Below are 24,467 nucleotides of genomic sequence, written 5' to 3' on the forward strand. Positions count from 1 at the left end.
ACTCAAAATTTGGGAACCTCAGACCCATATTAATTTGTCTTGCCCAGGGCCTGGGCACACAGTGCTCGATATCTTTGGTTTCCTCTTCCATTGGTTCCTTGGAGAGGGCATTATGATCCTGGAAGAGGTCATATGATACTGGCATCATGAGCCGGAAGAGGCTGCGGAAAGAGTCTCATTCTACACCTTCTCTTACCCTACAGATGGAAAACCGAGGCCAGAGAAGTGGACTGACTCATGCAAAGAGATGGATCAGTCCTGCCAATCAGACTGACCAATGCGACTCACTAATTTGTCCATCCATCCAAGAAGTATGTGTTAAGCAAGCCCCTGCTTTATGTCAGGCACCATGCAAGGCACTGGGGGTATAGTGGTGGGTAAAACAGACATGGTCCCTGCTCTCATGGAGCTCACAGCTTGGTGGGGAGACAGAAGGTTCTGAGAGGAGGAAGCAAGCAAGAGGTCAAAGTCTCTTTCTCCGAGTGCTCCTCTTTTGGGTGGTGTTCTGAACATAACAAGTTACTGGAGCCAGAAGTCCCATCTTTATTGTTTATTCTGCCATCAACTATTGCCCTTTTTCCCCTATCCTGCTGAGCCAAGTTAGGCAGTCCAGAAACACACACACACACAGAACAGCACTTTCCCTCAAGGCAAGAGCTGAGAGTTCCTGCTAAGATGGGACCTCTCACCCCCAGGTCCTCTCTCCAAATCCTATCCCAGCTGCTCTATTCTAGCAATGTAGGACAAAAGCATCCTGTATCGATTTGCCCACCATCCACACCACTTCTAATAATAGTACTTTTTCTTTATAGAACCTCCTTTTCCCCTCACTCTGTCCCTGGGTTTGATGGGACTCACCCCTCATCACCATACTCCTCTCAGAGGGGGCAACTCACCAGGCCTGGAAGATGCGAGTACTCCACTGACCTGACCAGAGTGATTGGTTCTGGGGTGGCCTCATGACCCAGGCCAAGTAGTTGCAAATGATACCCAGCTCATTTCCTGGGGCTTCTAAGAAAGAGGTGCTCTCTTTCTACAGAGTTTGTAGAGTTGGGGAGATTGTAAGTTGCAGCTCCTAGGGGGCTTTCTTTCTCACCCCAAGCAGAGAGTTTGTTTAAGAATAAGGTTAACACAAAAGGGGGATGTGAAATGAAATGAAATAAGCTTCAGTAGCAGAGAGATTCCAAAAGGACCCGAGAGGTCACTCTGGTGGGCACTCTTACACACAATATAGATAACCCTTTTTAGGTTCTAATGAATGGAATAGCTAGCAGTAAATACTGGAAACTATCAAACTACAACCCAGAACCCTTGAATCTTGAAAACGATTGTATAACAATGTAGCTTATCAGGAGTGACAATGTGATTGGGAAAGCCGTATAGACCACACTCCCCTTTGTCCAGTATATGGCTGGATGAGTAGAAAAATGAGGACAAAAAAAAAATAAAGGGGGCACCCAATGTTCTTTTTTACTTTAATTGTTCTTTTTCACTTTAATTTTAATTCTTATTATTTTGTGTGTGTGGTAATGAAAATGTTCAAAAATTAATTTTGGTGATGAATGCACAACTATGTAATTGTACTGTGAACAACTGATTGTATGCCTTGTATGACTGCATGGAATGTGAATATATAACAATAAAATTGAATTTAAAAAAAGATATCTAAATGACAGAAGGAGGATTCTATACTGTATGGTCAGAGAGAAAAAAAAAGAATAAGTTTATACAGAGGGAATCTGAGCTAAGAAATGGAGAAAGTCCAGATGATATGGTTTGTGCATTTGGATCCATCCATGCCTGAAGACTTATGTCTGGATTGTTCTGTTAGGTGAGCCAATACATGCCTTTTTTTGCTTAAGCTAGTTTGAATTGAGTTTTTGTCACTTTCAATAAAAATAGACCTAAATAACTTACCTACAATCTGCACCACCACCCCCCAAAAAAACCGGGTTGATACACTGGACTATTTACATTATAGAAGGGTATCTGAACAGATGAGCTACTCCCAACATATTGGAGCCAAAAGACTAGAAGTTGAGGCCCATCTCTGCACTTACTTTGTGACCTCAGGCATAATCATGCTACTCCTCAGGGCCTTATTTTCTTCATTTATAAAACAGAGAAAAATATACTTCCCTTCCCACAAATGCTGTGTGGATTAAAAGAGATAATGGATGGAAAAAAGCTTTGTAAACTGAAAAAGGCTATAGAAATGCCAGAGATTGTCATTAAATTTTAATAATAAGTGGCTTGGCCAAGGTATAGAAATAGCAGTAACATTGGAAATTCACTTGCTCAGCTACGGGTAGCTGGGACAGGATGTCTCCTCATTTTAAAAGCTAACCTTGGGGCAATTACAGAAAGAAAGCTTGAGAACTCTCTACAGGAAGTGCTTCTAATTGACCCCAGGGAGGGCCCAGACCAAGATGGAACAGCCAAGAGGTCAAGATGGGGACTTCAGGTCAAAGGCAGGGATGAAGCTGAAATGGGCACCTGGACAGAGATGCCTCCAGGACACTTCCAGCCAATACCCTAGCGAGGAAAGATTCATCACTTGCCGGAAACCCTTATGTTTAAGCTAAGCATTCAGTAACAGCTAACAATTACTAAGCTCCTACTACATTCTAGGCCTCCGGATCATTGCTTTGCATGTATTGTCTCATTTAATATTCTTAATAAATTAATATTCATAATGAGGTAGCTACTGTTTTACATAAGAGGGCACTGTGGGTAAATGACCTGCCCAAAGTCACGCCTCTAGCAAGTGAAAAGTGCTAGGATTTGTACCCAGGCAGACTACTAGCAGAGCTAGCATTCTTAATTTACGATGCCATTTATAAATCACCCTATAGAGTGGATTCAGTTCTTTTGTTCTTCAGTTACCATGGCTGTCCTTTAAATACCCATATCTTTTGGTTATGAGCACATGCACTGGCTTCAGACCATCTGGGTTCAAATCTCATTTCTGCAAATTACTAGTTAGGTGATGCTGGGCATGTTATTCAACCTCTTTTAAGCCTCAGTTTCCACATCTGTAAAGTAGGCATGGTGATAATAGCATCTTTCTCCAAGAGTTTTCATGAAGATTGAATGAGATATTGTGCACATAAAGTTATGAGCACTTGGAAAACCTTCAAGAGCTATTTGCCAGTGTTACTGTCTGGTCTGGGATGGTATAGCTAACAAGTGGTAGTGCAACAGAACCCTTACATTGACCTGTCCAAAGTTCCTCAGCCCCTTAAGGTGTTCTATCTGATCTCTGTGAGAAAATCTTGCATAATCTAGTTCACAAAAATGTGCCTCTATATCTTCTTTTATGAGTTTTATAGTGTAAGACTTTTTAAATAAGTCTATAATTCATTTTGAGTTAATTGTTGTATATCGTGTGGTTCATCTTTTATTTCTTCCTTTCCAATCTATATGCTCTTGGGGGGGAAGGGGGGCCCGTTGCAATATCTGGGACATCCACTACAATGTTTAATAGGAGTGGTGAGAATGAAGATCCTTGCCTTATCCTCCTTGTTAGAAAAATAGCATTCAGTCTTTTACCATTAATGATGTTCGGCGTAGGTTTTATTTGCTGATGTCCTTTATTGTGTTGAGGATGGTCCATCCTTTTCCTAGTTTCCTGAGAGTCTTTTGTAATCATGAACAATGCAGGATTTTTTTCAAATGCTTTTTTTTTTGTATTTTTGAGATATCATGTTTTTCTTATTTAGAAGCTTGATATGATGAATTACACTGACAAAACCACCTCTTCTTTCTCATGCTAAACCCCATGTGGTCATGGCATATTATACTTTTTATATCTTGCTGGATTTGATTTGCAAATATTTTGTTGATGTTTTTGTGTCTATGTTCATGAAGAATACTAGTCTGTCTTTTTTTTTTCCTCTTGTAATATATTTATTTGGTTTTTATACAAGGGTAATTCCGGCCTCATGAAATGAATTGAGAAATGTCCTCTTCTATTTTTTGGGAGAGTTTGTATAGAAGTGGTATTATTTCTTTCTTTACTATTTGACAGAATTTGCCAGTGAAGCTATCGAAGCCTGGAGTTTTCGTTTTTGGAAGATTTTTAACTATGACTCCAATTTCTTTAACAGATACAGGACTATTCAGTTTATCTATTTCTTCTTAAATTAACTTTGATAGCTTGTGTTTTTTAAGGAATTTGTGCATTTCATTTATATTCTCAAATTTATGAGTGTAACTTTTTTTAATATTTCCTTATTACCTTTTAAAGTATGTACAATCTGTAATTGGTAATGAATGTCTTCTGGTGTTTTCTCAGTCAGTTTAGGTAAAATTTATCAACTTTATTTATTTTTTCAAAGAAGCAGAATTATGGTTTCATTAATGATCTCTACTGTCTGATTTTTCAATTTCAGTGATTTCTGTTCTAATCTTTATTATTTCCTTCCCTCTGCTAGCTTTAGATTTGATTTGTTATTCCTTTTGTAGTTTCTTAAGTTGAATGCTTAGATTATTGATTTGATTTGAGAACTTTTTTTCATGTCTTCCTGTTGTAACCTTATGGTTTCCAGTCTTCTTTTAGCTCTTTGAACATTCTGTACACATTTATCTTAAAGGCCTGTTCCTGGTTTGCTAATGCTGCCGTTTTGCAAAACACCAGAAATGGATTGGCTTTTATAAAGCAGGTTTATCTGGTCACAAAGTTATAGTCTTAAGGCCATAAAATGTCCAAGGTAAGGCATCAGCAATAGGGTACCTTCACTGAAGGATGGCCATTGGTGTCTGGAAAACCTCTGTTAGCTGGGAAGGCATATGGCTGGTGTCTCCTTGCTCCCAGGTTGCGTTTCAAAATGGCGTTCTCCAAAATGTTGCTCTTGGGACGTTTTATCCTCTCTTAGCTGCAGCTCCTCTTCAAAATGTCACTCTCAGTTGCTCTCCAAAATGTCACTCACAGCTGCTCTAAGTTCCTTCTGTCTGTCAGCTCTTTTATATGGCTCCAGTGATTTAATTCAGACCCACCCTGAATGGATAGGGTAACACCTCCATGGAAATTATCCAATCAAAGGTCTTGCCCACAGTTGATTGAGTCATATCTCCATGGAAACACTCAACCAATAGGTTCCAACCTAATCAACACTAATATGTCTGCTCCTATAAGACTGCATCAAAGAACATGTCATTTTGGGGGTCATAATATATCCAAATCAGCACAAGGCCCTTTCATATTTTTAATCTCTGATTCTTGGAGTAAAATTCCCTCATTTGTGATATTTGCTGAATCTGCCCAAGAATGGTTCATTTCCATGTGTGGTTTATAATTTTTACCACAGAATCCTCTTCAGCAAGGGCTCCTTCCCACAGAAACCCAGGTACCCTGGATTGTAGAAAGATTCCACAGAGATATGTCACATTTTCTCTGGCAGGGCCTTATGGGTATCATCAATTTTGGACCAACTTTTTTTTTTTTTGCTGTTTTTTTTTTTGTTGTTTTGATTGTTCACATACCATACAATTATCCAAAGATCCAAAGTGTACAATCAAATGCCCCTGGTACCATCATACAGCTGTGTATCCATCACCACAATTAATTTTTGTTCAGTTTTTAGAACATTTTTACTACTCCAGAAGAGAAACAAAGACAAAAGAAAAAAGGAAACTCAAATCCTCCCATATCCCCAACCACCCCCCCCCTCCATTGTAGTATTGGTATAGTACATTTGTTGCTGTTCGTGAAAGAATGTTGAAATGCTACTAACTGAGGTACACAGTTTGCAATAGGTATATATTTTTTCCTATATGCCCCTCTATTATTAACTTCTAGTTGTAGTATCATACATTTGTTCTGGTTCATGGAAGAGATTTCTAATATTTGTACAGTTAATCCCGGACACTGCCCACCACAAGGTCCACTGTTTCATACATTCCCATCTTTTAACCTTCTGGACCAACTTTTAAGATAATTTCTCTGCCTGAATGCTTATCTAAGGGGGTGAGATGAATTCTGATCATATACCTGCATGAGTAGCTCCACAATGATGTCAAGGACCCAAGAACTTTCCATTTTTCCACTCTGCAATCCATCTGTACTATTCTTTATCATGGTCATGGGATGGCTGCAGGAAAGATGGCCATGCCCATTCATCTCTTTCTATTAGGGAGGAAAAATTTTCCCAGGAGAACTTTCACAGACTTTCCCTCCAGTCCCATTGACCAGTACTGGATAACCTGCCCTCTTCTATCCTTGAGAGAGAGAACTTGGAAAAATGAGTCCATGACTTTTCAACCTCTAGGGTGGGAGGTGGGCTCTTCCAATGGTGAAGAAGGGATGGATAAGGGTGGGAAGTCACTTTTGGATATGCAACATTTCCAACCATTTCTATGAGTGTGGACCAGGAGAAAAGATATTTTGTCACCAACTCAGTCCACCTTATTGACTGACATTCAGTATTGCTTTCTTTAATTAGAATAAAATGGGGCTAATTTATTTTTTAAAAATATGTCTCAAGAATCCCAGCCATTTTAAGTAGCCTCCCATCATTACCTCTAGCAAAAAAAAAACAAAACAAAACAAAAGAAAACAACCTATTTCAACAATCAAACTTATTTTAATGTCATTTTGTGAAACTGAAAGAACAACATAAACAATTAACATTTGTTCTTGCCTGAGATGTTTTGGGTCTGAACAATACATTATTGCCTCTAATCCTTTCCACAACCCAGTGAGATATATGCCAACATCCCCATTTTATGGGTAAGGAAACAGACGGCTCAAGGTCACACAGCCTGGAAGCCCAGCATGGCCAAGTCTACCTGGATCCAAAGCCCATACCCTTTTCTTTGGAATATTCTGTCTCCTATCTCCCCATTCTGGTTATTTGTAAGAATCAGGCTTGAGGATCAGGAAAGCCATTTCCTGGTCTTCAACTGGGTCTAGTGCATCCATCCTGTGGTCAGAAATAAACAGTGTGGGGCTTGTTATTAAATAATCTTCCAGACAGTCCCTTGATTAGCAATAAAAGTGAAATTTCACCAGACTATCTTTGGGGAGGTGTTTGGTTTGCTAATGCTGCTGTTATGCAAAATACCAGAAACGGATTGGCTTTTATAAAGGGGATTTATTAAGTTACAAATTTACAGTTCTGAGGCCATAAAAGTGTCAAAACTAAGGCATCAACAGGATGATACCTTCACTGAAGAATGGTCGATGGCATCTGGAACACCTCTGTCAGCTGGGAAGGCACATGGCTGGTGTCTGCTGTCTCTTTGCTCCCAGGTTGCATTTCAAAATGGCTTTCTCTAAAATGTCTCTGGGTTTCTTTTACCTTCTTCAGCTCCTGTGCATCTAAGCATCAGGGTCCTCTCTTAGCTTCTCCAGAGCAAACTCTGGGTTAGCATCTCTAAACGTCTCCAAGCATCTCCAAGGGTCAGTGTCAGTGTCAGCTTTTAGCTTCTCACCAAAATGTCCCTCGCAGCTCCTCTGAGCTCCTTCTGCTTTTGGTCTCTTTTATAGGACTCCAGTGATTACATCAAGACCCACCCTGAATTGGCAGTGTCCATATCTCCATGGAAATAATTTAATCAAATGTTTCACCTACAGTTGACTGAGTCACATCTCCACGGAAACACTCAATCAGAAGCTTCCAACCTAATCAACACTAACACATCTGCTCCCACAAGATTGCATTAAAGAATATGTCTTTGGGGGGGGGGCATAATATATCCAAACTGGCACAGGAGGCCATTTAGAAATATTAAGTTGAGGACATAAATTAATCTGGCCAAAAAGTTAGTTCCCTCTCTGATCTGTTCTGGAAGAAATGTCCACTGGGGAAATCATCCTCCTAGTTCAGATTTTCTGTCGATGAGGTTCCAGAAGAGCCAGACATTTCCTTTAATGCCTGCACTTAGCAAACTGCTTTCTGTTCCTCAGTACTCCACCCACCGGATTTGTTGTTCAGCCTCTGCCTTCCGCGCAAGACTGTGAAGGGTAAGAGCTGAAGTATCTCCCTTTCTTGCTCAACAGTGATTTCCAGGCCCTGCACAGTACTTGGAACATAGTAGCTCCATAAATCCTTGTTTAATTAGTTCATTGATTTGTTAACAAAACATTGACTCATTAGCATGCAGATGCTCCCAAGTTATTATAAGATAATCTGTGCTCACGGTTTGTAAAGTGCCAGATTATTGGGTTAGAATCAATCAGGGAATTGTCCTCGGTGGCGTCTGACAGTCTTCATGGACATTCCACCTTTCACTTCTGCTCCTCATGGTCTTCCTGTGCCCCAGCTCTAAGGTTGTGGCCTAGTTGCTGGTTCCCTCTACAAGAGCTCAGGCTTCCATCCAGTCCTGGGAGACCACCAAAGCCTCCTAAGTGGCAGTACATCCTTAGAACCAGGAAAGAGGGACCCTCATTTTGACCTTGTGCTTTAAAGAGCTCTATATATCACAAACTCACGCACAAAATTTTTACATAGAATACCTAGGCACGTCTGCCATTTGGGATCTGAGGTTCAGCACTGGCATTGTGCAACCCATAACCCTAAACACCCACTCATGTGACTAACTCTGTTTAGACAGTGCTTCTCCACATCACTTGTCTATGTCCTGCAAACAAAAGACAACTGCATCCAAATGGTTTTCCATGGATTGTGCCACTGGTTATATTCAAGATGACACTGCTACAGGGTGTGGGGAGGATTTGAGGGGAGGAAACACTTGGGTAAGAGAAGAGACAAATCAACTAACTTGTCAAATCCTTCCCCTCAGACAGCATGAATGCAACAGATTCTTGCACAACAAAGTATGTTTTCCCAGTGGTGCCCAGTGTACAATATCTTGCTGTTCCAATTTGTGGTTCCAGAAGTACTCAAAAATTACTTCTGTATTCACAAGAGTTCTACATGGTAACTGACGACCATTTTGTAATATTGACAATTTTATTACTCTTCAATTTGCATACATGTTTGTCTAAATGTAACATGAGGGATGCATGATATCAGTTCTTCACATTGGCAACTAGATAGACAGTAAACACTAGACTTGCAAATGCTTTTACCTTTATAAAAATATTTAATAATATTTAATTAAAACTTCAAAAATGTTTTCAGGCTTATTTAAATAATATTGATTTTTAAATTTAGTATTCATTTATTACAATTTATATTTTGATTGACTATATATTACATTAAATTTCCAATTTCCATTTATATGACTTGCAACTATTTTCTCCAATTATGTAGATTGTCTTTCCACTTTCCTGATATCATTTGATGCATAAAAGATTTTCATCTTGACAAAGTCCAATTTATCTATTTCTCTTTTGTTGCCTGTGCTTTTGGTATCATATCTAAGAATCCTTCGCCAAACCCAAGATCACGAAGATTTTCCACTACCTTATCTTCTAAGAGTTATATGATTTTAGCTCTTCTATTTAGATGCTTTATCTATTTTGAGTTAATGTGTGTATATGGTCAGAGGCAGGAGTCCGACTTCATTCTTTTGAGTGTGGAAATTGTTTTCCTGAATCATTTGTTAAAGGGACCATTCTTTCCCCATTGACACCCTTACTGAAAATCAATAGGCCACACATCTATGTAGTTATTTCTGGATTCTCAATTCTATTCCAATGGTCTAATGTCTATCCTTATAATACTACTACACTCTCCTGAATATTGTTGCTTTGTAGTAAGTTTCAAAATAGGAAAGTGAGTCCCCCAACTTTGTTCTTTTTTTTAAGATTATTTTGGCTATTCACGGCCCTTTGCAATTCCATGGGAATTTGAGGATTGGATTTTCCATTTCTGTAAAGAAGGCTGCTGGAATTTTGACAGGGACTGAATTAAATCTGTAGATGATTTGGGCATTAGTGATGTCTTTACCATATTAAGTCTTCTATTGCATGAACACAGGATGTCTTGCCATTTATTTAGGTCTTCTTTAATTTCTTTCAGCAATGCTTTGTAGTTTTCAGAGTACGTGTCTTTCACCTCCTTGTTGAAATTTGTTCCTAGATATTTTATCCTTTCAGATGTTTTTGTAAATGGAGTTGTTTTACTAACTTTCTTTTCACATTGCCTATCGGTGGTATATAGAAATACACCTTATTTTTGTGTGTTGATCTTGAACCCCACAACTTTGCTGAACTCATTATCAGCTCTAGTAGCTTTCTTGTGGATTTCTTGGGAATTTTTTATACATAGGATCATATCTGTGAAATAGAAATAATTTTGCTTCTTCATTTGCAATTTAGATGCCTTTTATTTATTTTTCTTGGGAAATTATGCTAGCTGGAACTTCCAATACAATGCTGAATAACAGTGGTGACAGTGGGCATCGTTGTCTTATCCCCGATCTTAGGGAGAAATCTTTCAGTCTTTCACCACCAAGTATGATGTTAGCCTTGTGTTATTCAAAAAGGCCTTTATCATGTGGTGGAAATTACCTTCTATTCCCAGCTGTATGAGTGTTTTTATCCTGAAAGGGGGTTGAATTTTGTAAAAAAAATTTTTTTTGCTGCATGAATCTAGATGATCATATAGTTTTTTCCTTCATCCTAATAATGCGTTGTATTACACTGATTGATTTTCATATATTGAACTACCTTTGCATTCCTGGGATAAATCCCACTTGGTCATGGTGTATCATCATTTTCATCTGCTGCTGGATTTAGTTTCTAGTGTTTTGTTGAGGATTTCTGAATCCATATGCATAAGGAAAATTGGGCTATAGTTTTCTTTTCTTGTGACTTCTTTATCTGGCTTTCTTATAAGGGTAATATTGACTTCATAGAATGAGTTAGGAAGTGTTTCCTTCTCTTCTATTATTTGGAAGAATTTGAGAAGGATTGGTATTAATTCTTCTTTAAATGCTTGGTAGAATTTACCAGTGAAGCCATTTTGTCCTGGCTGATTTGCTCTCTTTTCCAATTTTCTGTGTCCTCTTGAGAAAGTTTTGTTATTTTGTGTTTCTAGGAATTTGTCTATAATAAATTTGTCTCTATAATATCTAATTTGTTGGTCTACAATTGCTCATAGCATTGCCTTATTATCAGTATTACTGTCCCCACTTTCATTTCTGATTTTAGTTATTTGTGACTCCTCTCTTTCTTTGATAATCTGGCTAAAGGTTTGCTAATTTTGTTGATCTTTAAAAAAAAAACAACTTTCGGTTTTGTTGATTCTATTGTTTCTTACTCTCTATTTCATTTATCTCAGTTATAATATTTATTATTTCCTTCCTTTTGCTAACTTTGGGTTTAGTTTGCTCTTCTTTTTCTAGTTCCTTAAGGGGTCATTCCTGATTTGACATCTTTTTTTTTTAATGTAAGTATTTACAGATATAATTTTCCCTCAGCACTGCCTTCACTGCACCACACAAGTAGTTCTATGTTGTGTTTTCCCAAGTAGTTCTATGTTGTGTTTTCCTTTTCGTTTGGGTCTAAGTATTTTCTAATTCCCCTTGTGATTTCTTCTTTGACTCATGGTTGTTAAGAGTGTGTTGTTTAATTTCCACATATTCTTGAATTTTCCACTTTTCCTTCTATTATTGATTTCTAGCTTCATTCCATTCTGATCAGAGAAGATACTCCACATGAGTTCAATCTTTTTAAATGTATTAAGATTTATTCGTGGCCTAACATATGGTCTATCCTGGAGAACGATTCATGTACACTGGAAAATAATTTGCATTCTCCTATTGTTGAATGCAGTGTTCTGCATAAGTCTTTTAGGTGTAGTTGGTTTGTAGGATTAAATCTCCTTCTTCCTTACTGAACTTCTGTCTAGATGTTCTACCCATTATTGAAAGTAGCATGTTGAACTCTTCAGCTATTATTATAAGATACTCTATTTGCCCCTTCAATTGTGTCTGTGTTTGTGCTATATATTTTGGGGCTCTGTTTTTAGGGGCATATATGTTTATAATTTTTATATCTTCTTGGTGAGCTGACCCTTTTTTTTTGATATATAATGTCCTTCTTCATCCCTTGTAAGTATTTTTTACTTAAAGTCTATTCTGTCTGATGTTAGTATAGCCAACCAAGCTCTCTTTTGGTTACTATTTTTGCATGGAATATTTTTTCCATCCTTTCACTTTCAGCCGACTTGTGTCTGGATCTAAAGTGATTCTCTTGAGGACAGCCTATACTTGGATCCTACTTCTATATCCAATCTGGCAATCCTTGCCTTTTTCCTGAAAAAAAAAAAAAAAAAAAAGCTTTATTTTTTACACTTGGTTAACAGCTCGTTAGAGGGTTACAAGGTAGTTAGTTTAAAAAGATGCCTACTGGCTGGTGGGAGGGGCTGAGGCAGAAGAATGTAGAGCTCCCCACACCCCCCAAGACCTCTGGGCTCTGGAAGCTCCTAGTTGTGCTTGAGGATGAGTCTTTCAAAGAGATACTCACACAGCCCAGCCTGTAGGCTTGCCCGCCTATGGAAGTTGGTCAAGTGGTCACCCATCTTCTTGATACGTTTCACCTCCTCATCTAGGAAATGGCTCTCCAAGAAATTACAGAGATGAGAGTCTGTGTTGGAAGAACACAGGACATGCAGATCCAAAAGGGCCTGGTTCCAGTTCTTCTCCAGGACCATGGCAGCTCACATGCCACCCATGGTTTTACCCCACTCATCTTAGGATGGCTTCTGCAGATGGTGTGTCTGCCATGTTGGCTTTGCCTCTTCAAGAAATGCTTGGCACCTTCACACTTCTCCTTTGCCAACTCACAGAAGTGGTTCACACCCTCCAGGACTACATGTTGCCGTCTAAATAGAAGCCCAGAAAGGTAAGTGTAGGAGGCCCGTAGGTGCAGGTTGACCAGGTGGTTGATGGAGGCCTCCATTTTTGTGGAATGATTTTGATGGATCTGGGAGCTTAAACTTGGTTGACAATGAGGGGTTAACCTCATAAAACAGTGTTAGCTGGTTCCAGACACAGGGGATAGACAAGAAGATGATCTTGGAGATTGAACCTGGAGAAGAGGTTGGAGGGTGGTCTGAGGCTGAAATGGAGGTGGGGGGATGAATAATCCCCAGATCTGTTACATCCAAACACTGTTGACACAAGAGACAGATCCTTGGGAGCACCAGGTATACTGCCCAATCTTTGCCTTTCGATTGGAGAGATTAATCTATTTACTTTTAAAGTAATTACTGATAAGGCAGGACATACTTCTGTCATGTTTGTATTTTTTTATGTTTTATATGTTTTTTGTCCTTCATTCCCTCATTACTGTCTTCTTTTGCATTTATTTGTTCTTTTATAGCAAAACATTTGAATCTCTTCTCATTTTCTTTTGTATATATTTGTTTTAGGTATTTTCTTTGTGGTTGTCATGGGGATTACATTTACCATCCTAAATTTATAACAATATAGTTTGGATTCATACCAAGTTAGCTTCAATAGCATAGGAAAATTCTGCTCCTATACCACTCCATCCCCCCCAAGTGGTTTTTGTCGTAAATTACATCTTTTTAACATCCTATTATTTTTTTCTAATTAGAGAAGTTGTAGGTTTACAGAAAAATAATGGAAAAAATACAGCATTCTCATATACCCCCATTATTGACATTTTGCAATAGTGTGGTACCCTTGTTACAATTGATGAAAATATTAAAATAGCACTAGTAACCATAGTCCATAGTTTACACTAAGTGTATTTTTCCCATATACCACCCTATTATTAGCATCCTTGTTTTAGTATTAGTGTCACAAATTTGTTATAATTCATGAAAGAACATTCTTATACTTGTACTATTAACCCCAGTTCATCGTCCACAACTGGTTTTATTTGTGGTGAAAGGCTAAAGCTGATAGCAGCTACTCCATCATGGATGATCTGGAACTTCAAAACTGGAGTTGTGAAATGTTGGCATAGCAGCAACTGTCAGTGCACTGCAAATATCCTCTAAGCACTCATTATTCCTATTCATGTCAACAGCTTCCTACTGAAAGCCCAGGGTCTTTCTCTGGATACAGAATCAGGTCTTGTATTGTCCAGAAGGCTGATGTTCTAGGGAGTCAGTGCCTCTGGAAGCAACCCTCATGCAGTGACAGTGGGACAATTCTGACATGATCTCCCAGAAATCCCCCAAAGAACTGAGCCTGTTTCCCACAGCAGCAACTTGCCCATTAATGTATTCTGTAATGGCATTCTTCCTTTAATTATCTCACTTCTCCACTCCTCTATAGGTTCTCCTTGGGATCTCTAGCTCCTGGTGGAACAGTAATTATGCCAGTTGCCCCTGTTAATGGTCCTTGAGGATGGTGCTATGGAATTAGATGGCAACAAATGTCCCACTGCTGGTTTGAGAGGATGAACGATAATCCCAGCATGCTGTGGCATCACAATTATACTTCCCGGTGGTGAACCGAGATGGAGTTCAGGTGGAAGGTAATGTTCTGGCATATGCAACAGCTCCAGTACTTGCAAGATGCAGGGGCAAATGTAATTATAAGGACCAAAGAGTTGGTTGGCTATTTACTTCTACAACAGCCCCAAAGAAAGAAAATAACAAACTTAAGTCAGCGAACTTCTAAACTGTGTAAAAGTCAGAAGGCCTGCATGGTTTTGTCTTCTGCAGCTGGAAGGCAGATGGAGCTGAAAACCAGTCCCAAGATTTGATAGTTAGCATGAGAGAGTTACAAAGGAAGCAGAATTCATATCTCTGGCAATTCTCTTCCACTAAAGTCAAGATTTCTATAGGACAGGGGTAACATGTTGACACTCGAGATCAAGACATTTGGGAGTAGATGCACTTGAAAATCTTGAACCTTCAAATTCTCTGGAGCGCTCTGGGCCAACAGTGGCTGCTCCTACTTATGGGAAAACAGCCTTCTATTGCCTAGACACCATGCAGAGAGAGACCTTGTAAGATGAGGTTTGTCCTCCTCACAATCTGCCCCCATTTCCCTTCCTCCAATAACCAATAACTGCTGAGGTCAAGTCTCAACGTGGCCCAAGCAGGGAAGTACTTTCTGTGCTTTGGGAGGAACGGGATTATTCACAAAAGGACTATGGGATCTGGCTAATATGTAGCAGCAGGAACAAGGAGTTCTAGTCTAGGAATGGATCTTGAGGGTACTAACTATACAGGAGAGAGAATATTGACATGGGGGCACTATCCTATTACTTAGGATTCAACATCCAGGCAATGATGCCTGAAGCATATCCTAATATTCTGCTGGAATGATTCCTGAAAATTTGGAGACAGCAATGGTCTACAGTAAATACAGTTAAGGTCAAAAGGCTCAGAGAAGTAGATGGCTTAAAGGACAGAGTAATTAGGTGAACTGGTGAGTAACAAGGTTGCTAAGTTGGAAGAGTAAGACCTTGTGAGATGATGGTTAGAGGCCAACAGAGCTGAGATCTATACCCCCACTTACTAGCTTTGTGAATTTTGACAAGTGACTCCATTTTCTGATTTCCCATTTCCTCAACTGGAAATTTAATATAATAGTACCCATCTCAAAAAGTTGAGAGGATTCATTGAGATAAAGCATGCAAAGGACTTGTTCCATAGTGGAACTTCAAAAAAAAAGTTAATTTAAGGTGTTTATGTTTTTGTAATGTTGTCTGAGTAGGTTAGATTTATATTTATATTTTGGTAATCACAGCTTTCAAACACTCCTTGTCAAATTTTTCTTTCCTGTCACTTGATGCATTGAGGGCAGATCTCACAACTCTTTGGTGTTAACATGTCCAGTCCATTATGATACTACAGAATTATTGTTCCTTTTCATAGATGTGACATTGTTATTGTGGTTGTGTAGGAAAACATCTTTATTCTTAGGAGGCATATGCTGAAGTATTTGGGAGTAAAGTGTCATAGCTGCAACTTACTTATAAATGGTTCAGGAGGGTTATAGATAGAGGTAGAGATAAAGCACAAGTGATAAAATGTTAACAATTATTGTGTCTAGGTTGAGAGTATGCTAATGTTTGTTGTATATTATTTCAACTTTTCTATATGTTTGAAATTTTTCCAAATAAGAGGTTGGGGAAAACTTAGATGCTCAAAAAATCATACAAGTCCAGTCCAGTCTAAACCAGCTTAAATCTTCTATGGCATATCCAGCTTAGGGCTAATATCCTTCCCTCCCAACTATACCAGCCAGGTAGTCTTTCTAACTCTTATTTTTTCTGCTTTTAATTCCTCCAGGATTGGGGTGGGAAGAAAGGATTAAAGACAAGGGGCTAAAGGACAGTAGGAATCCCTCCTTGGCTGCTAAAACCAAATGCTGGTTCTCTTGGGGCCATGTGTGGGTTCTTTTGGAGCTCTTGTAGGGGCCCACCCCCCACAGACACATTCATTTGTACACACATCTTCCAAAGGTGGGAGATAAAATCCAAAAGAACCTCTTCTGACCCTCTCCTCAGCTCTGATCCCTCATGGACCACACCCATAGCCTCTTGCTGCTAGAGTCCTCTTAACTGGCAAAGAAGCCTTTTGGACAGAGGACCCAGAAGATGACTCAAGTCGAGCCCCCTTCTGCACTGTCCACATGGCTCACAGGAAACTCCTGTTTCCTTATTATGCAAACCATGCAGACAGGCAAAGCAGACTGCCCTATTGCTGCTGTTCTCTCTGCCCTGCACTGTCCCCTTGCTTCCTGTTTTTCTCCCACTCAAGTAGGCTAGAATACAGATCAGCAAGTCTGCTACATAAGAAGATGCCCAACGAAAAATGGGATGGACTTCTCCCCTACTTTCCAGCATCCGAATGTTCTTTTCCAGTATTCCAAGCAGTTCTTTTGAAGCCCCCTCCTTGGCTTGGGGGTGTGTGTGAGTGGGTAGCCACCTGTGGGATGTGGGTTGCAGATCCAGCCCATCTGGGGAGGCCTGGAGGTCATGAGAAGGAGGGCACAGTGTGGGCAACATGGCTCAGAGACTGAGGCCACAATGAATGAGGATGGCTCAGTGGATGCCAGAGTGCGTGGCTATCTCCCCACCCCACCCCCACATGCCTTGGCTCCCTGGCATAAGCCCCCTGGGGCTCAGACACAACCCTATGTAAAAGGGAGGAGGATGGTCATGAATTGAAAGAGGTTTAGTTTCATCTGTGTAATGGAAGGGGGGCTTTTAGTAGAAATTACATTTTGGGGTTTCTCTGACTATATAGACCTTGCTATTCACATATATATTTTTTACATTGCTATCAAAATGCACTGCATTTTATTTAGTTTATATTTTATTTACTTTTGACAAGGCAATGCAATTATATAATACTAAGGTACATAAGTGGGTTGATGATATAATTTGTCATACTAAGCAGGGCATTTTTAAGAGTGAAACAGAGCTCCATTAACAATGACACTGGGACTGGCTTGTCTTTGTCCCCCTATATTAATTATTACTATGAGTACCTTGTTGGTAATTGTGGCCACCTCCATATATTGAGCACCTGTTATTTTCCAGGTTCCCTGCTAAATGCTTGACAGACATTATTGCATTGCATCCTCATGACAACCTACTTTCTAGTAGGGATCACTGTACCCATTGACAGGAGAGGAAAACAGACTCAGAGAGGAGAAATAACTTGCCCAGGTTCATATATCAATGGAGCCAGAAATCTGCTCATGGGCTTTGCTGGAGCAGAGGGTCTCCAGAGGCCAGCAGCTTCAGTATGGCCTGGAAACTTAGAAATACAAATTTTTAGGCCACACCCCTGACCTAGTGAATCAGAAACTCTGAGGGTGTGGCCTGGCCCGGCAGGCTTTGCTTTAACAAGCCCTGAGGTGATTCTGATACAAAATCAAGACTGAGAACCACTGTGTTACAGGACTGTGAGCGTAATGCCCTGCCAAACCGAATAATTTACAGTTCCCCAAATTTGGGAGACCCACCAGGCTGTTCATTCCCTAAACATAGAAAAAAAAATTTAAACAAATGAACCTAATTGTAGATGAAGTTGGAGTCCCAACCAAATAGAATTATTTCAAATTATTTTAAAACAGATGTTTATGAGTGCATCCATTGTGAGATATATCTTAAGAAAAAAAGAACTACAAAGCAAACAAATTGACTTTGGTAATCATATTATTAGTTATAATCTTAGCTTTGTTATTTTGGATTTATTATATATACTAAGATAAAGTAAATAAGAAATTATGTTAATGACATTAGAACCTGAGGTTTTCAGCATAAGCATGAAAGTATACAAGCCGTCATTAAAAACTCTTGTTTTAATCTTGATTTGTAAATATTAGTATAAATCCATGATGCATTTTTCTCTTTCAAAAACAAAAGTAATGAAAACATATTTCCCATATCTGTCCTCTGAAAAGGCCTAGAAACAAGGACCAACCCAGTAGCAACGAGTACCTTTAGCACCAATTTTGTGGTCTCCACATACCTTTTCCCGTTAAAAGGTATAAGGCCTCCTTGAATCAGATCTGGAAGAGGAAATGAAGAAGATGAACTTGGAGCATCTTGTCATACAAGAAGAAAAGAAAGCTATCAGAGACTGCAGAGGTGAGGTCAAAGGAACCCAAGCCAAATTGATGGGGCAATTTTTAAAAACATTTAAATTGATATATAATTGACCTACTATAAGATTCACCCTTTTAACGTGTACAGTTGAATTGCTTTTAGTATATTCACAAAGCAACCATCACCGCTATCTAATTCCAGAACATTTTCATCAGCAGATGGGACAATTTTATTTGTTTAGCATTTTATTAGAGAAAAACATTTTAATACACACAAAAGTAAAGTAGTATAATGGAAACTACCCCCCACTCATATCCCTACCTCCTGCATCAGTTTGAAGCAAATCTCAGACAATTTACACTTCAAAAAGAATAATGACTACAATGGATCAAAACACATAAAATACTTTAAAATCTATGACTTCATTGTGATACTTAAAGATTGTGAAAACTAGTAAATAAAGGCAAAGAATCAAGCCTTTAGCTGCCTTTTGTGCATATTGTATTTCAGGGTAATAGTTTATAAGGGGAAATTCTTTTTTAAAGGAACATTCCAGCTAGTGAATACAGAGGAAATGATAGAGTTAGAATGCCAATTCTTGATTTATGACAAAGTTGACACTACAGTGAGAGGGAAAAGGAGGACCTTTTCAATAAATGGCATTGGGTCAATTGGACATCCATGTGAAAATAAACTACTCTTTACTCCTACTTTACACTATATACAAAAATAAACTTGAAAAACACAAAAAACATGGGTAACAAGAAAAAAAAATCAATTCCAGATGGATCATAGACCTAAGTATAAATGGAATGACACTAAAACGTTCTAGAAGAAAAGCACAGGAAAAGATCTTCAAGGATCTTGGGATAGGCAAAAATTTCTCAAACTTGACACAAAAAGTGCTCACCCTAAAGAATGAAACTGGATAAATTACATTAAAATTATTTCTGTTGCTCAAAAGGCACATCAGGAAAGTGAAAAGACAAGCACCATAGTGGGAGAAGATATTTGTTATATATATTTTATCAAAGAACTCATATCCACTTCTACAAATCAGTAAGAAAAATTCAGACAGTCCAATAAAAAAATGGGCAAAAGACTTAGCGAAATGTCTCCAAAGAGTATATACAAATTGTCGGTAAACGTATGAAAAGGCAATCAGCTTCATTAGTCATCAGGAAAATGCAAATTAAAGCCAACATTAGCTATGCTACAAGAAGTCAGATAAACAAGAGAACACACTGTATGATTTCATTTATACGAAACTCGAGTGACATAAAGGAAATCAGGGGTTGCCTGGAGTGGGTTTGACTGAGATACACGCACAAACACACACTCGTTTAAGTTCTATTCTCTTAGAAACAAATATTGAAGTATCCTCAGGTGAAATGATATTAAAATGGCTGGGATTTGCTTTAAAATAATTCCGCTGGCTGAGAAGGATTGACTAAATAAGGTTGGCATGTGTTGACTATTGTAGGAACAGGTTAATGGGTCCATGAGTGTTCTTTATACTCTTATCTCCACTTTCGTGAAGGTTCTAAATATACTACTAAGAAAAAAATTTAAATACGGGTTTTTGAATCGTAGAATGTCAAGCTAGTCACTACCTTCTGGCTCTTGGTTTCTTCCTCCGTAAAATGGGCTTGAGGATACTGGCATCACAGGGACGTTGTGAGGAGCTAATGAAACAGCGGAAGAAAAGATGCTTCATGAAATGTCGTTTAATTATTAGTTACTTCATTACTACGGTTGCCAACACTAACTTGCTGCCTTCCAAGGGCTTCCTTCTCTCTTTCCCTTCCCCCCACTGTAATGGTTTATTCCACTCTTCCTGTTTTTCCCCAAAGGTTCCTTCCTCCAACTTCTCCCCCCCCCAACTCTGTAGCCCCAATGGTTTGGTCCGGCTTCCCCAGGGGAAACCCCCTGGGGCGGGGCACTAGGCGTCTGCGAGCGGCCGCTCCTCCCTCCCAGAGACCACTTGGATCGCTCCGCGTAGGGATGGGCCGGTAGTCGTGAGGCAGGGCGCGAATCGCGGGTGCTGATTGGCCAGGGCAGGAGTCAACATCCGGTAGGGTGGGGCGGGGCCGGAAATTGAAGAAGGCGGCGGCAGCTGAGGCGATTCGAGAGGTTCCGAGCTCTGAGTCTGTGTCGCTGGGTGCCATGGGCCGGGGCGAGAGGCGCTGAGGGGAACGCGGGGGCGTTGAAGGGGAGGTGGGGCTGGTCATGGCTGGTGCTCGGGCCGCCGCCGCTGCCGCTTCGGCAGCGTCATCGGCCTGTTCAGACAGCTCGTCGCCGCAGGAACCGGGACTCGGGGAGCTGCTGGAGGAGTTCTCCCGGACTCAGTACCGGGCCAAGGATGGTAGCGGGTCGGGCGGCACTAAGGTGAGCCCGGAGGCAGAAGGAGCAGAAGGATGAGGTCCCTGGTTACGGGAGTTAACAGAGGAAAGACTGTGGTCCCGAGTCAGAGGAGTGCAAGAGGGACCCACCCACTACTTATCCTGTCCCCGGCTGAGGAGGAGGAGAGTTCCCGAGGTCTAGACCCAGAGAAAGAGGGTTGTGTTCGAAAATTTAAAAAAGGAGGAACTAGGGTCAGAATGAGCCAAGGAAGAAGAAGGTTGTTCTGGTTGCAGACCAGGGATTTGAGTATCAAGGATCAGAGCTGAGGGACCAGGTTCAAATGTCAGAGAAGAGTAGCTAAGAAAGTTTACTCCCCTGCGTCAGGTACCTTAGGAGGGATGGGTTTTGGAGCAAAAGCCTCCAAATCTAAATAAAAATAGAGAGGATTCCTCAGGGTCAGAGGTCGGAATGAAGGAGCTATGGTAGTAGGGCAGGACGGATCTAAAAGATGAACTGGGGTTATTAGCTCCTTACACAGTCCCAGGATAGTTTAAGCCTGTCTGTCCCTTTCTTCTCTACATGTCAGGAACACAGTGCAGTCCACACTTCCTCTCTGTTTCTTTATCAAAAGCAAGTCTCAGTTCTTCTCTTTTCCTCCCCCCTTGGGATTCCCCTTGGCCTTTTTATCATCACACTTGGAAGACTTCCAGTCTGGTCAGACCATCCCTAACCTAGGCACTACATGGTAGTGAGATGGGAATCTTTATTACCCTACCATCTCTCCTTCCCCGCCTGGTTTTTACAGGGTTAGCATCAGAATCAGATTCCATTCCATACTGTGCCACCAAACTCAGGTATGGTTCTAGCCTGGGACATGCTGTGGTAGTATCTCCTAGTCTCTGAAGTATCCCAGGGAAGACTCCAGTGAGGATAAGGGTTCCCCACTCTTCAAACAACCAAGTATTTTCTAAAGTGTAGACTAAGGGCCACCTGTTTCAGAATCAGTTGGGATACTTGTTAAAATAAAGATAACCTTGGCATTACCTGAGTCCTACTGAGTCCATATTTCTGGGAAACCAAGAATTCATATTTTCAAACAGGCTTCTTAATGAGTCTCGGGCACTTGAAGATTTGAGAATCTCTGGCTTAAGCCACTGTAACTTTTTTTCCTCACCAATGATCTTGCTCATCTGAACGTTCTTTAAGGAGGATCTTTTGAGTGGCTGTTGAAGGTTAGTGGTTTGGTTGGACCACTCTTCTGTCTTACAGGCCTCTGAAGATTAAGGTTATCATAAGTTACCCCTGATTTTTTTTTTTTTTTTTTTTTTGCAGCTAGCCTGAATGCCTCTCTCAACACAAACTCAGGGTTGTTGATCTCTTGCAAACTCTTTGAGATGTATGGCCTTATGTGTTTCTTTAGTGAACCTTTCTCTGAACTGTGAGCAGTTTTAGGGAGAGCTGTTCCTTCTGTTTGATAAGCAAATGGTGTGTAAGGAGACACCTTTGTCTGTTCTTTGTACTCCTTAAACTGATTAGAACGTCTGGGTACTGGTCTGTAGCTTTAGAATGTGGAAAAATCTGGAGCCAAGGGAAGATAATGGATTAGTGTGAGTTAAAGTAACCTAGAGCAAGACTTCTTAGTATTTTGCGGATTGTGGACCACTTTGAGAAGTTACTGAAAGCTATAATCCTCCCCAAATAATTAACACACCTGATTTCACTTGCAATATTGAGTGTTCAGAGCCCCTCCCAAAGCATACCACATATGGGTTACTGCACTGCATGTTTAGGGTCTGTGATCCAGCAACATAATGTCTTCCTAGCATTAAGTAACAATCACAGAGGCATATACCATTCCCAGTGACCTCTTCAGGTGACGGACTACATAGTTCTCAGACTCAGAACCCCAGAATTATCTTCATGCTCAGGTCTCCTCCTCTGTGCAGGTTGAGCGCATTGAGAAGAGATGTCTGGAGCTGTTTGGCCGAGATTACTGTTACAGCGTGATCCAAAATGTGAATGGGGAGATCTGTGGCCATTACCCCCGGCACATCGTGTTCCTGGAGTACGAGAGTTCTGAGAAGGATAAAGACACGTGAGCATCATGTGACTATGGTGTGCATGTCTGGAGAAGCCCTGACAGCTCGTGCCAGGGCCAGGGAATTCAACTGCTGTTGGGCGGGAACTGCGCGGGTGCAGACTCACTTTCCCTGCTATTAAGCCTTTACCTCAGTGTTTGATGAGTTAAATTGGCTAGGTTGCATGGCGTAGAATAAAGGCTTTGGATTCGCAGCCCTGGGTTTCTATCTTTGCTCCACCCTGGAGCTCACTGACCACAGACAGTTGACTTCACACCTTACCTCCCTAAATCTTGGTGTCCTTTTCTGGATAGTGTGGAAGTGGAGGATGTGCTGTGTCAAGACACACTTAAGAGCACTTTACTTGTGTGTAGTGCTTAAGAGCCTCAGGTCTGAAGTCAGACTGCTTGAGTTAACACCCTGACTGCTATAGTTTGGCTGGGTAATTAACCTGAAGCACGCTGTTTAACCTTTTGGTCTTTAGTTTTCTCATTACTTAGTCTACCTCATGTGATTCTTATAAGAAGTAATTAAGAAGCAATTAGACTTCTGGAAAAGCAGCTACTGCAGTCCCTGATGATAAATGGAACTAATACAAGCCCAATGTGGTTATTGTAAGAATTAGAAATAAGAGCAACCATTTATTGAGAGTTTTATGTGGACTGAGTGCTTAATGTGGGATAACAGTTAATACCAGAGTAGACATAAAGCCCCTGGCCACAGGATTTGTCCATATGTAGTCAATAAATAGTAACAGTTGTTTGACATAAACAAATAATCACAAGTAGTGAAGTTCCAGGTAATGCCTTCCGTTTATCTCAGATTTTGTTCACCTAATTGTCCTGCTCACTGCTGATTTTCCAGCAGCTGTTGTCAACAGTATTTATTGAAACCCTGGCCTTATAGATGTAATGTGATAAATGCTACAGTAGAGGCATGCTGGGAAGTCAAGGAGGCCTTGCCACTGAAAGTGTGGCCATTAGAGGCCCCTGGAACTTGGTAGAAATGTAATCATGGGCTTCATAACTACTGAATCAGAATCACAGCAAATAATTTATGTGCACATTAAGGTTGGAGAAGCACAGCTGTAGGCAAACTGGGAAGGGTGGTTAATTCTGCATGTTTGTAGGTGTTTGGATGCCTTTAGAGCTGGACTTGGAAGAATGAGGAGTCTCCTGAAATGTCCTTAGGAATCAACTCATATAAGGTGTTGATCAGGCCATGGAGTGTACATGTGGATTGTGTGTGGGTCTTAAGAGTGGTTTTATTGTAATTAGTATCCCCTGGATGGCCCTTTGACTCAGAACTTCCAGAGTGTACATTTTCAGAGAGCTCCCTAGATAAGTCTTACATATGCTGAAGCCTGAGAACAACCACAGGGAGGCAGTGAAGGCTTTCATGAGAGGAACAACCAGGTCAGAGGAGTTTAAGGGCTAAGCCTTAGTTTCTTCATCTCTCAAATAGGGATACCTTCAAGAGTGCCCATTTCACAAGGCTGTTGTGGGGTTCACTGAGAAAATTCATATATTAAGGATTCTTGTATGTCGAGCACAGAAATTATCACATCCTCCATTAGGTAATCTAAGAACTCCCAAAATCTTCAAGGCTAAAGAATTGGGCTTTGTGATAGATCAGTTATTTAT

General features: G+C 40.3%; 1 protein-coding gene, 1 long non-coding RNA gene and 1 pseudogene across 5 annotated transcripts in view; 1 reads left to right on the forward strand and 2 right to left on the reverse strand.

The window, feature by feature from the left end:
- Positions 1 to 11,234: 11,234 nt before the first annotated feature.
- On the reverse strand, positions 11,235 to 20,206 carry LOC119507941. Its single transcript, XR_005211366.1, has 3 exons — positions 20,017 to 20,206; positions 18,327 to 18,366; positions 11,235 to 12,168 (listed from the first exon to the last, which is right to left on the reverse strand). It is a non-coding gene; the product is annotated as an uncharacterized LOC119507941 (long non-coding RNA).
- On the reverse strand, positions 12,339 to 13,444 carry LOC119507934 (annotated as a pseudogene).
- Positions 20,207 to 20,620: 414 nt separating the features above from the next.
- The window catches only part of MTMR14 (myotubularin related protein 14), a 43,314-nt gene continuing 39,467 nt past the window's right edge, over positions 20,621 to 24,467 (forward strand). For all 4 annotated transcript variants that reach the window (XM_037801255.1, XM_037801230.1, XM_037801238.1 and 1 more), the window contains exons 1-2: positions 20,621 to 20,791; positions 22,693 to 22,841. In XM_037801255.1, the coding sequence (XP_037657183.1) occupies positions 20,633 to 20,791; positions 22,693 to 22,841 (308 nt within the window). In that variant the 5' untranslated portion in view covers positions 20,621 to 20,632. The remainder of the gene's footprint in view (positions 20,792 to 22,692; positions 22,842 to 24,467) is intronic.

Source organism: Choloepus didactylus, chromosome 1 (genome assembly GCF_015220235.1).
Source record: "Choloepus didactylus isolate mChoDid1 chromosome 1, mChoDid1.pri, whole genome shotgun sequence".
In the NCBI taxonomy this organism is placed as follows: Eukaryota; Metazoa; Chordata; class Mammalia; order Pilosa; family Megalonychidae; genus Choloepus; species Choloepus didactylus.